At 41.1% G+C, this 13,553-nt stretch overlaps 1 protein-coding gene across 3 annotated transcripts in view; it reads left to right on the top strand.

Moving 5' to 3' along the window:
* The window catches only part of CEP112 (centrosomal protein 112), a 139,759-nt gene that overhangs the window by 95,688 nt on the left and 30,518 nt on the right, over positions 1-13,553 (top strand). For 2 of the 3 annotated variants that reach the window (XM_031598830.2, XM_090122078.1), the window contains 2 exons: positions 4,608-4,670; positions 7,861-8,010. In XM_031598830.2, coding sequence (XP_031454690.1) covers positions 4,608-4,670; positions 7,861-8,010 — 213 coding nt within the window. The remainder of the gene's footprint in view (positions 1-4,607; positions 4,671-7,860; positions 8,011-13,553) is intronic. The other variant, XR_016459126.1, reaches the window with a different exon arrangement.

The raw sequence follows: 13,553 nt of genomic DNA, 5'->3' as shown, positions 1-13,553 counted from the left end.
TCAGCATAATACTGTCAAACTGAAAGAGAAATATTCCAGAATCTGGAATGGTGTGTTGCTGGTTGGGCTTTTTTTGTGTGTGTGTGTTTTTAAGGTAAATGGGCCCCATTTACATTTGTTCTTTGATGTTAAATTCTTTGCTGCACATCAGAGAACAGTTGCTTCTTCCCTGGAGCAAATTTTCTTTCTTCTTCTTCCCCCACCCTTTGATTTTTCTTTTTTTTCTCCAGTTTCCTTACAGTTTTATCTTACTAATTATGGAGGATCAGGTTATGTATGGCCATCATTTAGCTAGTTGCAGGCATTTTGAGAAGTGCTTATTCCATAGCTGGTACCCTAAACAGATTCCTTAACTCTGCTTCTCTGATAGCGACTATGGGTGTATTATCTAGCAAAAGCTATCTTTGTGAGATTGTAGTTTTGTATGGCTGAAATTGAAGTCACATTGAAACACTGCAGAATCCATTGCAAGACTGTGATGGATTCACATACAGATGATCAGGATGGCACTGTGCCAGATCTCAGTGTTTGGGCTGCAGCAGTGAGGGTTCCTATCGATTTTGTAGCACGATAGAAATCCTATTTCTAACTTTCCATCCAAAAATCGCCATTTTGGAGCTGAAAGATTTGCACAGATTTGTGCCACTCTAAAATGAATGACCACATATAAGCAGCCACCTTGTTGATAACCACTCGAGACAGCCTAGATGTCAGCAAAATGCATTGTCCTCATGCATGCACGCCCTGCAGTGCCATGGGAGCAGCATCCCTGCACCTTCCCATCAGCCTTCAGCAGGTGCTTGGCTGCAGTGTGTTCAGATAAAGGTCTGGTTCTATTGAATGGAACTGCATCTAAAAGCTTCCTATACATCTTACACACTAAAAACTGCACGTGAAGCTGTGTGTGTAGGCCATGGCACAGTCTGTGTTTGGAGTACGGTCATATCGTGGTAGAAATTTTGCTTCTTTATTCTTAGTAATGTGGCTCTGTTTCATGAAAGGCAAAAATGAAAATCAGATGGTGTCAGAACGGCACCCATTAGTTCAGATATCAATCACATCTGTATTTCTAATGCTGTTTTTAATGCTTATGTGAAATACTTGGTTGAAGTCGGTGCAGTTTTGCTCAGCGACCACAATAGGATGCTTTAAGGCTTCTTATAGAATTATGGTTGGTTTTTAAAACCAATTAACTGTAACCAGGACATAATCTTTTTAATGCAGAAGTCCTCACTCTGTAATATAGAGTAACTGCATGTAAAATTGTCATAATCAGATAATTTTAGCTAAAACGTGTATTAACTGTGTGAAACTTAACAGAAGTTAATTTTTGAATCGGTGGGATTCCTCTATGGCTTATCCAATTTAAACCTTTTTATTATAGAAATGGATATTACAATTGATATTTCTGACAAGTTTTTTGCCAAGCATGAATTTCAACAGCTACCTCTCACACACGGAAAACTAGTTTAAGACCATTAACTATATTTGCAGTGCTGCCCATTGCTATAAAAAGAGTTAGACTTTAATGAATACTGGCTGACCCTCCAAGTGTTCACCTTCCAGTTGGATTCTTATTCATTATGTTTCTGAAATAGCATGTAACCTGAAAGTGAGGGAATGCCCTTCAAGTAGTACAGAGGCAGCGTGAGCTTTGTGCAATGCACGAGATGAGCAGCATGAGAGAAAAGAAGCCCAGGAAACTGGTTCTTGTGTACATTGTGCCATTTTTAACCTTCTCATTTGTCAAGATAAATGTAATATAAATCCTCAGCTATGTGTATTTACTTTGCTGTAAGTCTTTCCTGACAGAAAAAGGAGGTAAAAAGCCCTTCACTTTTTTTGTGTGGCAGTGCTTCATGTGCCCAGGGGTGCAGGTTTATGCTTCCCCAGGCTGCAAAGCAACAGCTGATAGTCTGGAAGTGTGTTAAATGTGGTTTAGCAGCAGGTTTGGAAAAGGGAAATGTTCTGTATTTCTGCAGTAAGAGAACACAATGGAAAAGTGTTTGTGAGCTTGGCCATGAATTAGATCTTTTCAGCTGACCATTGGATACAAGTAGGAGAAATTGCCTTCTGCTGAGCATTGCAGTGCCATCTGTGCAGTTTGTGATGGTGCAGGAGCTGTGAGGTGTTATGGATCTGGGGAGAAAAGCTGCATCAGCAGTGGCCATAGGGGCTGGGTGGGCAGTTTTAGACAGCTAGGGCTGGTCTAAATGCACATTTGCCATCTCCAGGGGAGTTTTGGTATCTCTGGAAGTCAAACCCCTCAAATAAGGATGCAAGGGAATGCAAGTGTTTGTTGTTGACTTGGAGACAACTGACTGGTATTTTGCAGGTTGGAATTTGTTGAAGCCATTGCAAAATAAAATGTTGTAATTGTGTTTAGATGAACTTGTTGGATGTACTTTGTCTTCAGAGAGGAAGAAAACACTGAAATTCAGCATCTCTTTTGTATCCCTTCTGTCATATCTGTCTCAGGTTGTCCTTGTTCTGTGCACTATGAACAAAGGAGTTTTGCTTTGTTTCTGAAAGTTATAGGTTTGTTTTAGTTCTTTATTGAGATTTCTTCAGGAGGTTTTCAAGCTGCTTCTGGGGGAGATGGAGATTTTTACCCCAGGCACGCTGAGAGAGCAGCTGCAATGTGATCTGTGCAGTGCTTTGCTGGCTGCTAGCTCTGCCATTCTGGGAGTAGCAGAAATTTAATCTATTGCAGACATTTATTTTTTTACTTTTTTTTCCTAAACTGACACTTTCAGTCACTTTCCGCTTTACCAACACTGCACATCAGAACCTGGATATGAGTACAGTGGCAGGAGTTAATGTGGGTGAGCCTGAGCACAAGGAGAAGTGCAGCACGGAGCTGACACAGCTCCTCCTGTGTTACTGCTCTCCTTATCATGCAGCCCTCACTGTGCCCAGGCAGTGCTTTCCATGGCACGTCTGAAAAAGGTGGAACTTACTTTGTCTGATGCTCCAGAATTCTTATGTATGTTGTTTTAAAGCAGTATGTAGTGCCACTATCTCTATTTACAACAACAAAAAAGTGTTCTTGAAATACTTAATAATTGATTTTGATTAACTATTTATTAGTACTGACTAATGCATGAAATATGGAGACCTCCATATGTTTCATAATCTCAGAATTTGAAGGGATTCATGGCCTTAAATTGCAGCATTGTGTAAACTCACAGATTATGTTGAACTGGCTGTAATAGACTTACACTAAGCTGCACCACAGAGCTGCATGATGCAGAGGATCTGAGCCTTGTCATGCTCTCCTGTAGTGCTTTGAAAACACTGTCTGCAATTTTAAGCCTCTACATTTAAAGTCCACTAAAATCAGTATCACCATTTGCTTGACCAGAGGGCCTCATGCTTGCAGAACCCAAGTTTAGCCTTACAGCTGGACCAACCCATGTGGTACAAAGAAGCTTTGAGGCCCTTTGGTGGCTGTGGTCCCCAACCCATGGGGCTGGCACATGAAACAGAGGGGACAGATCAAAGGTTGGAACACGAGGTCGCATTGATTTTTGAAAAGTTAATCAGCTTAAATTTGCTTCAGAACTCTGCTTCACAATGTTCCATCCCCACAGAAAATGTTTTCCTCAGATTGTAGAGCCAAGAAAATGAGAGTGCTGAGGAGCTCATGGGAGGGCCGTGATGTGATGCTGGTGTCAGTGTGATGCAGTGGGGTCTTATAAGAGAAATGGGAATCAGAGTTGTGTCCTGAAATTAAACTGAAAATATGTTTTAATTATTGTTATCTAATTATTATGGAAAATAAAGTATTTGAGGGAAACCCTTATAAGCAGTTTTCCCCCAGAAGTAAGGAAGCATATCCTTATTGGACACCACTGTGCCTTGTTTTTGGTGGATTTTATTCTTTATCATTGAGCTGTGAATCACAGAATCACAGAATGGCCCAGGTTGGAAGGGACCTCAAGGATCACGAATCTCCAACCCCCTGCCACATGCAGGGCTACCAACCTCCCCATTTAATACTAGACCAGGCTGCCCAGGGCCCCATCCAACAAAAAGAAAAGCCAGGAGCAGGAAGGAGCTGTGGCCAAGGAGAGCCCACTTGGGCTGACATGCAGTTTGATCACAGCCTGGAACAAAGCAGGAGAGGGGGACTGAGCAAAAGGAAGCCATGATGTCAGGCTGCCCCGCATAGTCTTGCTGTTGGTGCTGTACCCCTCTACAGCCTGTGCTGGGGCTTTTTCCTTCCATTTTTCCTTCCTTTACAGTTGCATCACCCCGATAGACCGGTGGCTGCGTTCCTTCCTCCCCTTGCCACATGAACGCGCGCTCTTCTCTCTCTCTCCCCCCCCCCCCCTTTTTTTTTTTTTTTTTTAATCCTCAGAACTCTTTATGTTTTTCTAATAATTGGCAGCAGAGGTACAATTTCTCCCCTCTTTCAAGCGATGAATAGTTGGCCTCAGATCAAAGGCGAGCCCTCGCGGTTTGCTGGCTGCTGCAGAAGGGCGTGGGGCTGGCGTGGGTCCCGGCTCGGTGATGGGCACGGCGGCTCGGTGCCCGGGGGGGCTGCCAGCAGCACGCTGCTCACCCCAGCTCATCGGGTGCCTCTGTCTGTGTGTGTGTTTCAGGCCAACAGCCGACTGAAGCAGATGGAGAAGGAGTGCAGCCAGAAGCTGGCCAAGTCCTCGCAGGTAGGTGACGAGAAGACAGGAGCTTCCCATGAGCTCATTTGATTTGGAGACCTGATGAAAAGTGTAATTACTTCTGCTCTTAAGTGTAGGTCTTTACGATCAGGAGAAGCTGTAACCGTTTCCCAAATCAAACATACAGAGTCGTCTTTAAGATTTTAACCTTAGGAAAAAGACAGAGACATACAATTCACTATAAAAGATTTTTTTTAGTTATTTTTTGAGTTTTCTTCTTTTCCATCTTTTGAGAACCCCCAGAGGATTGAGTCCTCTGTCTGGGAAATGCAGCCCCAGCAGCACAGCCCATGGAGCCCTGAGCCCTGCAGATAGCAGAGCTGTGTCTTTGTCACCAGGTGGGCTTTGCCCACAAGGCCCATGTTAGGGCTGCAGTTCCAGATGGGCGTTCTGCTGGTTAGTATTGCTCCTACCCAATTTTTGTTCTGAGGGCGATGAGGCACTGGCACAAACTGCCCAAAGAGGAGGTGGTGCCCATCCCTGGAGACACTCAGGTCAGGCTGGATGGGCTCTGAGCACCTGGTAGAGCTGTGGGTGTCCCTGCTCATGGCAGAGCAGTTGGACTAGATGGCCTTCCAACTCAAACGATTCAGTGAATCTGATTCAGCATTTTTGCCCAGAATAACATTTGAAAGAATGTAGTATCCTGAAAACAAACAAAGTTTTTAACATTGACTTTTTTCATTCTTTAGTGTAGTCTTTAGAACATGAAAGGTGAAAATGTGTGCTGAATTTGCATGCATGCTTTAAAAAGCTAAGACAGGATGATTTCTAAATATTTCAGCTTTCAGCTTTGATTGATAGGTAGTACTGAACTGTGAAAGATGATGGAGATGCAACCAGAAGTTAATCTTTTAATAATAAGAAAATTGCCACGAGGATTTACATGGAGGTGTCATTCTTCTCATTCCTCCCAACCTCAGCACAGTGCCTTCCTGTTGCTTTCAAAGGCGTTTTCAGCAGTAGCAATAATAGTCTACCCCTCTATTAAAATCAATAAAAGCACTATAAAGAAGAGTTCAGAACCCTCCAAACTAGAGAGAGGAGATCAGTGACACAATGAGAAGAAATTGCAAACTCTAAAGTTTGCAAAACACTTCAAAATTTGTAAAGCTCTTGATTTCTACTTTTCAGCTACCTTTGGTAAAGCTTTAGAAAGAATAAGACTTGAAATTATGGGTCTGAATAGCAGAAAATTTGTGAAACCCAAAAAGTAACGTCATGCATGTCAGACCTTAAGGAAGAGATCCTTTTCATTGCTAACTCTAATTTACCTTTTGTTTGTCACTTTTATACCATTGTCAGCTTCTCTGTGCCAGACATACTGTCTGAACAAAAGTGGGTCTTGATCCATTTGTTAAAGACAGATGGACTAATTCAGACATATCTCAATATTTAAACAGGGGGCAAGAGAAATGGCTTTAATTGTTATGGTGAGAACACCTATGTAGCACAGTGCAAAGCAATAAATATCTAGTCTAAATGTCATAATAAATTTTGTCAGACTGAAATTTATTGGCCTGTAGAATAGTCTCAAAATGGAAAAACTTGGAGACGTGTTTTTTTTAAGGTAGGCATTGCTTAGCTAACACACACTGTTCTCTTTATTGGGGAGAGATGGACCCAGCAACCAGACCTGGCATTCCTCTGTGCTTTCTGGGGCAGACACAACACATACATCATATGTCAGGGCTATTTGGCACAATGAAGACGTTTTACCCTAATGTCTGAATTTCTTTACTTTTGTGGGTTTGAATCAAATCCCTAGTGTTTCTTGAGCATAGTCTTTTTCTTGCTCAGTATTAATAATGGGTCAATTGCAACTTTTCTTGTGGTCACGTTGCTGACAACATCCGTCTAATCTCATGCTCTGCGGCCTCTTGGAACATTCACTTTTAACACCCACAGAGAGAAGATATTTCAAGAAATTTCCTCTGAAGTTTATGCAAAGTAAACAGATTTTTTTCTCTGAAAAATACTGCACAAAGCAGATCTTTCTCCATCAATTCATGCTGAAATTCCCTAGCATGTGTTTCAGAATTCCTATGTTAGCCCAGCGTCTCAGCCCAGTAAAAACTTTAAGTTTCACTTCTGTTATATTAATGGGTTATTTTATCTTTTTTTTTTAAGCGGCAAAACAAAATATACATAAATCCAGGAAATATCCATGTATGTTTTACTCAGGATCTGCTTTGCTCTGTAGGATCTTCAGGGCCAGTAAGGCATAGAGAAATAAATTAAAGTTTTAAGTCCTTTTCCTCTTCCCTGGTGGTTCTAATACCATCACTTGTAGAATATTACTTATTACATCAGTTCCATCCATTTAGTAGTTGTTTTACAACAGCTTTTTTCTTCCAAAATAACGGTGGCCTTACTATATTTCAGTGCTCTGTGACAACAAGGAGCATTGCAAATACTGAGTGCCCCATTATCCCCTCCCTGGCTGCCTGTGTTGGAGCTGTTCTCATCTCCAGCAGTTGAGCCTTGAGTCTGGATATGTGCATTAAAGTCAGTGGCTCTCCCATGTGGTGCAGTGATGACTTCTCTGTCAGCATAACATTCAGTAAATAAGCCTGAAGGATCTGATGTAGTTATGACTTTCCACGGTGATTTAAAAAAGAAAAATAGTGAAACAAGTACACTTCAACAAGTTGGGAGTGAATCATATAAGAAGAGTACTGCAAGGTCCTGGGTGTTCCATCAGGTCCTGCTGCATTGCCAAGCAGAGTGCATTCCTTTCAGCAGCTCTGAAGTGCCACCATGAAGTTCAGCATTTCATCCCAGTAGGTGAACGTGGGCTCTATGGAGCTGGAAGGTATAACTGTAGGAAACGAACGCAGTTATCTTCCTGCCACACTCATTTCAGGGCAGTGGAAAACTGCAAACTTCCTATATTTTGAAGATCACAGATGTGCTTCGTTCTCATGAGTAAATATTTTGGAATGTCATAGTGGAAATCTCTTCCAAATACTTTGTGTTCAGCAGTTTTTGTTATTTGTAGCCTCACTATCTTCCTTTTCTCTGTATGATGCTTCCTGCTTGCCAGTGTGCAGTATGTTAATTGAGAATATTTGGTTTGTGCAGCAATATGCCAATACCACGCTCTTACCAAGCATAAAAACATGCAAAGTACATGCCTGTTACTGAAGAGAGATTTAGCATGCTGTTTTCTTTTTAGATCATAGCTGAACTTAAGACAACCATTTCCTCTCTGACAGAAGAGAACAGCCAGCAGCAGCTCGCTGCAGAACAGCGGCTCCAGGAAGTTGTACAACAGTTTGAAGATAAGAAGCAGCAGCTGATTGCAGATAATAACAGAGCAATCAAGGTAATGTGGGGATTTTAGTCACTGATGCCACTAGCTGGGTTGCTGTAATTAACTGCACTGCTCTGCTGTGGGCAGATGAACGCAGGTATCGTTCCTGCTAACACGGCACTCACTAATTCCATTCACTGGACTTTGGTCAGAAATTGGGGTTTGGCAAGTCTAACCCATCCACTTCAGTCAAAAGCTTGAAGCTTTCCTTTTCTCCTAATGTTAACTCAGGTATTGTAACACGTTTCAGCACGTTCATACGGTGCATCACAGCAGCTTCCATTTGGTTTTCACATGAAGATGGCAGCATTTGTGATTAAGGACACAATGAAGGAAAGCATGCTTTTAGTACTGTGAGAGGAATCGAGTTTGTTATTATTATCATTAACATTTCTCCATATTTTGTGTTGCATCAAAGTTGCATTCTCTGGCCCTTTATAAGCTTCTTTAAAGAAGCATTAGGAGACTGCTGGTGTGAGTGTCCGGACTGTGTTCCTTGCTGCTCACACACCTTGCCTCCCATCGGCTGCAGAGGACTCTTTTTAAAGGTCTTTCCTCTCAGAGTAGTAAAGAGCAAAGGAAGATTCTTTGAAAAGCTGTAATCTGCTGGGCTTGACAGCTAAAGCACTTCATTAAAAATGGTGTAGAAGGAGAAAATGCTTTTTTTCTCAGTAAGGGCATTTTCCAGTGCTAAACAAAGAATGATGCTGTTAAATCTAGGCAGTCATGAAAAAACAACTCCTATAGTTTTTCTGACTTCTTGAGCTGAAAAGAAATGGTGGCAATTTTACATGTTGGAACTGTCTGGTGTTCACGTAGGTTACAATTAATGTTTTCTTCTAAATTTGAGTGGTTTGCATAATGAAATTGGTTGACATTACTATTTCATTATTTGGAGAGTGCTCTTTTTCCTTTTGCCATGAACTATTTAATGATGTTTTTCTCTTCATTTGTGTGTGTTTCTTGAGGAGCAGGATTTTCTTTCTGATCATTCTTTAGTCTATTCTGTCAAAGGCGTACATATATAAACGTTAGCTGTATTTTCTTATCCAAGTTGGATCAATGGAGGTAGGTTTTATTTTCTCTGGGATCTGCAAATAGGATACTGTTAAGTCCCATTATTTTGGAGTACAGTTGGGATGATCCCACTTATGAACATGCATTATTAGTTCCCCAGGATTCCAGTGGCCAACTGGGTGTAGAAAAGCAGTGGAACATTCTTCCAGTATTCCAATGTATTCCAGTCAGGAATACACTGAGATTCACCAGTTGTCATGCATTCTACCTTTGGAAGTTATAGCTTTGTAAAACATGTTTGAGACTGCTTGGCAGCTTCTTTTCTTCACACCTGGTGCACATGCTGCTATTGCATTTATAGATTCACAAAAGTTACCTTTAATGGAAGCAATTCAGCTGTTAGTAACAGCAGGTTTTGAACACTAATGCTTATGGATTCTATGAAATCCTTCTCCATGTAAATGTGTTTTCTGCCATTATAGACTTAATTTAGACATCATGACTCAGAATATAATGAAATACATACAAACCAAAGGGGAATTGTGCACGGTGCTTCTGAGCAGTGCCTGGTGAATTTTTAGCCCTGGTGCTGTGTTTTCTAAGATTTGGTCAACATGGGGAAGAAATTGCAGGAGATGTTATACTTGGAGATCTGGAACTTTTGTTCAGTATCATTAAGGTTGTACTTGAAACAAATCATCCTTTGAAACCACAGATTTATTGGAAATGAACTGAAAGCCAGATATCTGTGCAGAAAATTCTTAGGAAGATGGACTGCTGCATATACTTCTACAAGAGTAAAGAGATGTTTTTAATATTCAATCACTTTGTATTTTTAAGAACCACACATACTTTCTAGACAAGCATATGCAGAAATACTTTGCTTTTTATTAGCCTGGGGCACAAAAACTGTTCCTGGTGAAGTGGAATCCTAGATGTACTGGGGATAGGGAAAGGAATCTATCCCAGGGTAAGCTGAAGACCATGAGAGTTGATTGAAGAAACATTTTAAAGACAAAGCAATTCTTAATATGTTGTAAGCCTTACAGAGGCCTTAATACAAGCTATTGAAAAGACTATCACTGAAAAACAGGCAATTGCTAAATATAACATTGATTTAAGCTAACATTGAGAAACAGATTGCAATATACTTTATATGGTATTGGGTGACTTCCTGTAAGGCCTTCCACTTATTATTCTTTTCAAAGGGAGAAATATATTTTTACAGAAACCAACTGGCTCTCAGAGAAGTTCCACGTTTAGTCAGTAAAGTGATATCCAGATGTGGATGCCATTGTACATGATTTTGATGTTAATGCAAATTCCTGACTCTTTTCTAGTTTTCTAAGTCCTTATTATTTCATGATTGTATCCATCTCCTCAGTCTTGATTTTTCTAAATAGTATCTTAAGCATTAGCAAAAAAAAAAAAAAAAAGAATAAAAGAAACTTGAGAACATTTTGCTTCTTTTGACAACCTAAAAACCCAATCTGAGCAACACTTTTAGTCTTCAGATGGCCTCAATTTGGGTCAGTTTGAGACATGCTTAAAGTACTTGGCATTTTGTATTGCACTGTGATTTGTCTGGCCTAGGGCAAGCCAAGCTCTGTGCTGTCAGAGTCATACAGTCAGGGTAAAAGCTTGGCTGGTGAACTTCCTTTCTTGTGGCTTAGGAGGTATCCACTTCGGATACCACCGAATTGCAACATCCAGCAGTAAGCATCCAAGTTGCAGTGATCTGACACAGCGCTGAGCAATGAGGTGACTGCTATTGCTGCCTCCTTCTGCTGGTGAATGTGAGCCTGCAGGGATTACGACAGTGCTGGCACAGGGGATGGCCCCAGGAGCACGGCTCTGTGCTGTGCAGATCTCTTGGCTTTGAACTTCCCAGGGCTTGCACTCCTTGAGCACAGCACGCGACGCTGCAGTGGCATGGGGCAAAGCCAGCGATGCTCACCTGGTCTCGGTGCCATGCTGCTCCCCTGATGTGCTTACACTTCAAAGATTAGGAATCGCCGGTTTGGATTGCAGGATTAGTCGAGAGCACAATTATATTAATGCCCTGCAGATGGTTGGAAAAGCTTCATAAGTTGTAGTGTCTGTTAACCTATTTGTGATGCTTTATGCAGGGATTTTGGAAGGTTTTGGATGCTGAACTCTTGAGAATGTCTGTGCAGGAGTTCTATTGGTGATGTAAGTGCTGTGTAAACTTATTAAGGCTAAATTTAAACTAGCTGTCTTACATTCTGATAGCAATCTAGCCATAGCAGCCCAGAGCTCAGCACCATCAAATGGTCAGAACGTTTACCTAACTGTTCTGATGCTGTTAGCAGTGGTTACTGCCTGGATTCAGCTCTAGCATGTAGCTGATTGCATTGTAGAGATACCTGGAGGTGATTTATGAAACCCTAGCCTCTTTTCTTTTTTTTTTTTTCCTTTTTTTTTGGGAAATTCTTTTGGATTCTGGGATTGAAAATGCAGCAGAGCTGCAAAACAGTCAGAATGTTTTAATGCAGAATTAGATGGCCAAGTGTGGACTCCACAACAAAAAGCAGATTGTGGAAAGAAATGGATGATGGAGAGCATGCAGCGACAAACCCACAACAGAAAGGGAAGAGAATGATGCTTTTTTGCCAGAAGAACCACATTTGTTATTTGGCTCTTCTTACCAATTCTAGAATTCTGTTGTATCCCCTGAATTAACACCAAAATTTCATTAGCAAAAAACATGTTTTGAAGATGATATATTTCAACACTTCGTGCATCAGCCAAATCATGATCAGATTAATTCCGTTAATAAATAGAACTTAAAAGATTTCTAGGAAGGAATGTCATACAATAATGTTCCTCTTCATGTGAAGAAGTTGGAAACAGTTGTTTTTCTTCGTTATGTTTTAAAACGTCGAGGGGAAAAAATCAAAAGTGTGACTTATAGCCATAGCAGCACAAAGGAAAAAACTTCTGGTTTGAACTTGTCCAGACTAATGTGGGCACAGAGTGCTCTCAGCAGCATCATGTATCTGTTAGATGCTGCCCTATCTTGAAGCAAGAAAATAATTTCCTCTGTGCAAACGCTTGGCTGAGGCTTTATCAACACGGTGACATTTCTGAGTGCAAATATCAGAAAATACTCTGCTGTCACTGTCCCTGTGTGAGGTACCCCGCTTGGTAATCCCCCTTCCCTTTCACCTTTGGTTCCAGCTAAAAGTAAAGCAAATAATTTTAAGCCTTGGGTTGTTTAAAGCATTCAGAACATTTCTTCAAGGGCACCTGATATCTTTGTTTCCAAAAAGTAGTTGTCAAAATATACTGGTGGTGTTTGCAAATCCCTCTAAACGCAGTATAGGAGAGAAACGATGTTTTTAAAAATGTTGTGAATAAACTCCTTTTAGTTATATTTTAATATCAGCCATGTTTATTAGCAAATTCCACTTGTAATTACAAATAATATTTGGTGTTAAAAGAAAAAGCATGGCAGAACTGTGGGAACATGAGCTGAGTGATGGGAGTCCTGCAGAAGTGTTTAGCCTGTTGTCCTCAAAGTACCTTTTGGAACACTGGAATTACTTTGTATATGCCAATGATGTTTTTAATAAGAAAAATTACAGTTTCTAGATTTTGAAGTCCCAGGCAAAGCTAGCAGTCAGTGTTATAGATGTCTTATTAATGCTTCCGAAGGGAGAAGATGCATCAGAGAGCATGCAATGTAAATAGACCTGGTGTACTGTACAGAAAAGAAGCATTTGGGGTTCTGTCTTAGAAATGAGACAGCACAGAGTAGAGCCTTCACTCTGTCTGGGTTTGTGGCAGAGCTGGAAATTACCTCCAGCTCCTGAGCTCTGGTCAGGGGTGCATCCATCCCTTCTGCAAGGAGCTTCAGGATCCAAGCAGTAACAGGGTTAGGGTTGGATTAGGGTCCAAGCAGTAACAGCACTGCAGTGCTGCGTGGTTGGAGTGGTTCTTGGCAGTGAGGGAGCCCAGTGTGAGACCACATCTAACAGCACACTTGCAGTCTGGTCAGACCCCTTTGAGAGCCCGGCCAGTTCCGTTCTTTACTTTTTTTGTTAAAGCTTCTGACAAGTTTCCAAGCTGTGGCAAATAAAGGGGGAACGATTTACATGTTCAGCATTTTCTTTGTGTGTACAGCAGAAGGACTGTACTAACTAGCTGCTCAGAAAGCTCTGGCCATGTGTAACTGAGAGCACTGGGAGCATTAATAGAAAAAAAAAAGCCCGTCAGACTAACAACCAGAACCTAAAACTTAGGCTAAAGTGAGGGTGTATTATTTCAGTGACTTTTTGTCAATGAGCCTTGACTTGCTCTCTTCTCCACCTTGCACTGGTGCAGTAATGGTAGCTTTTATAATGTAGACTGCTGTTGAATAGCTGCAAGAGGAATTTTAGCCAGTAAGATGCATTATTTTTTGGTGAATCTTATTGTAATGTTTATCTTAACTTCTATATATCAATGCCTGTAAAAAGGAGATGAGCATTTCACTGTTGGAACTGACACTGGCTTGTGTCTTATAAGACATCTGG

This window comes from Phasianus colchicus, chromosome 20 (assembly GCF_987193195.1).
Source record: "Phasianus colchicus chromosome 20, bPhaCol1.hap1.1, whole genome shotgun sequence".
NCBI lineage: Eukaryota > Metazoa > Chordata > Aves > Galliformes > Phasianidae > Phasianus > Phasianus colchicus.
Note: the sequence above shows the minus strand (reverse complement) of the source record. Positions and strands in the feature narration are given on the sequence as shown.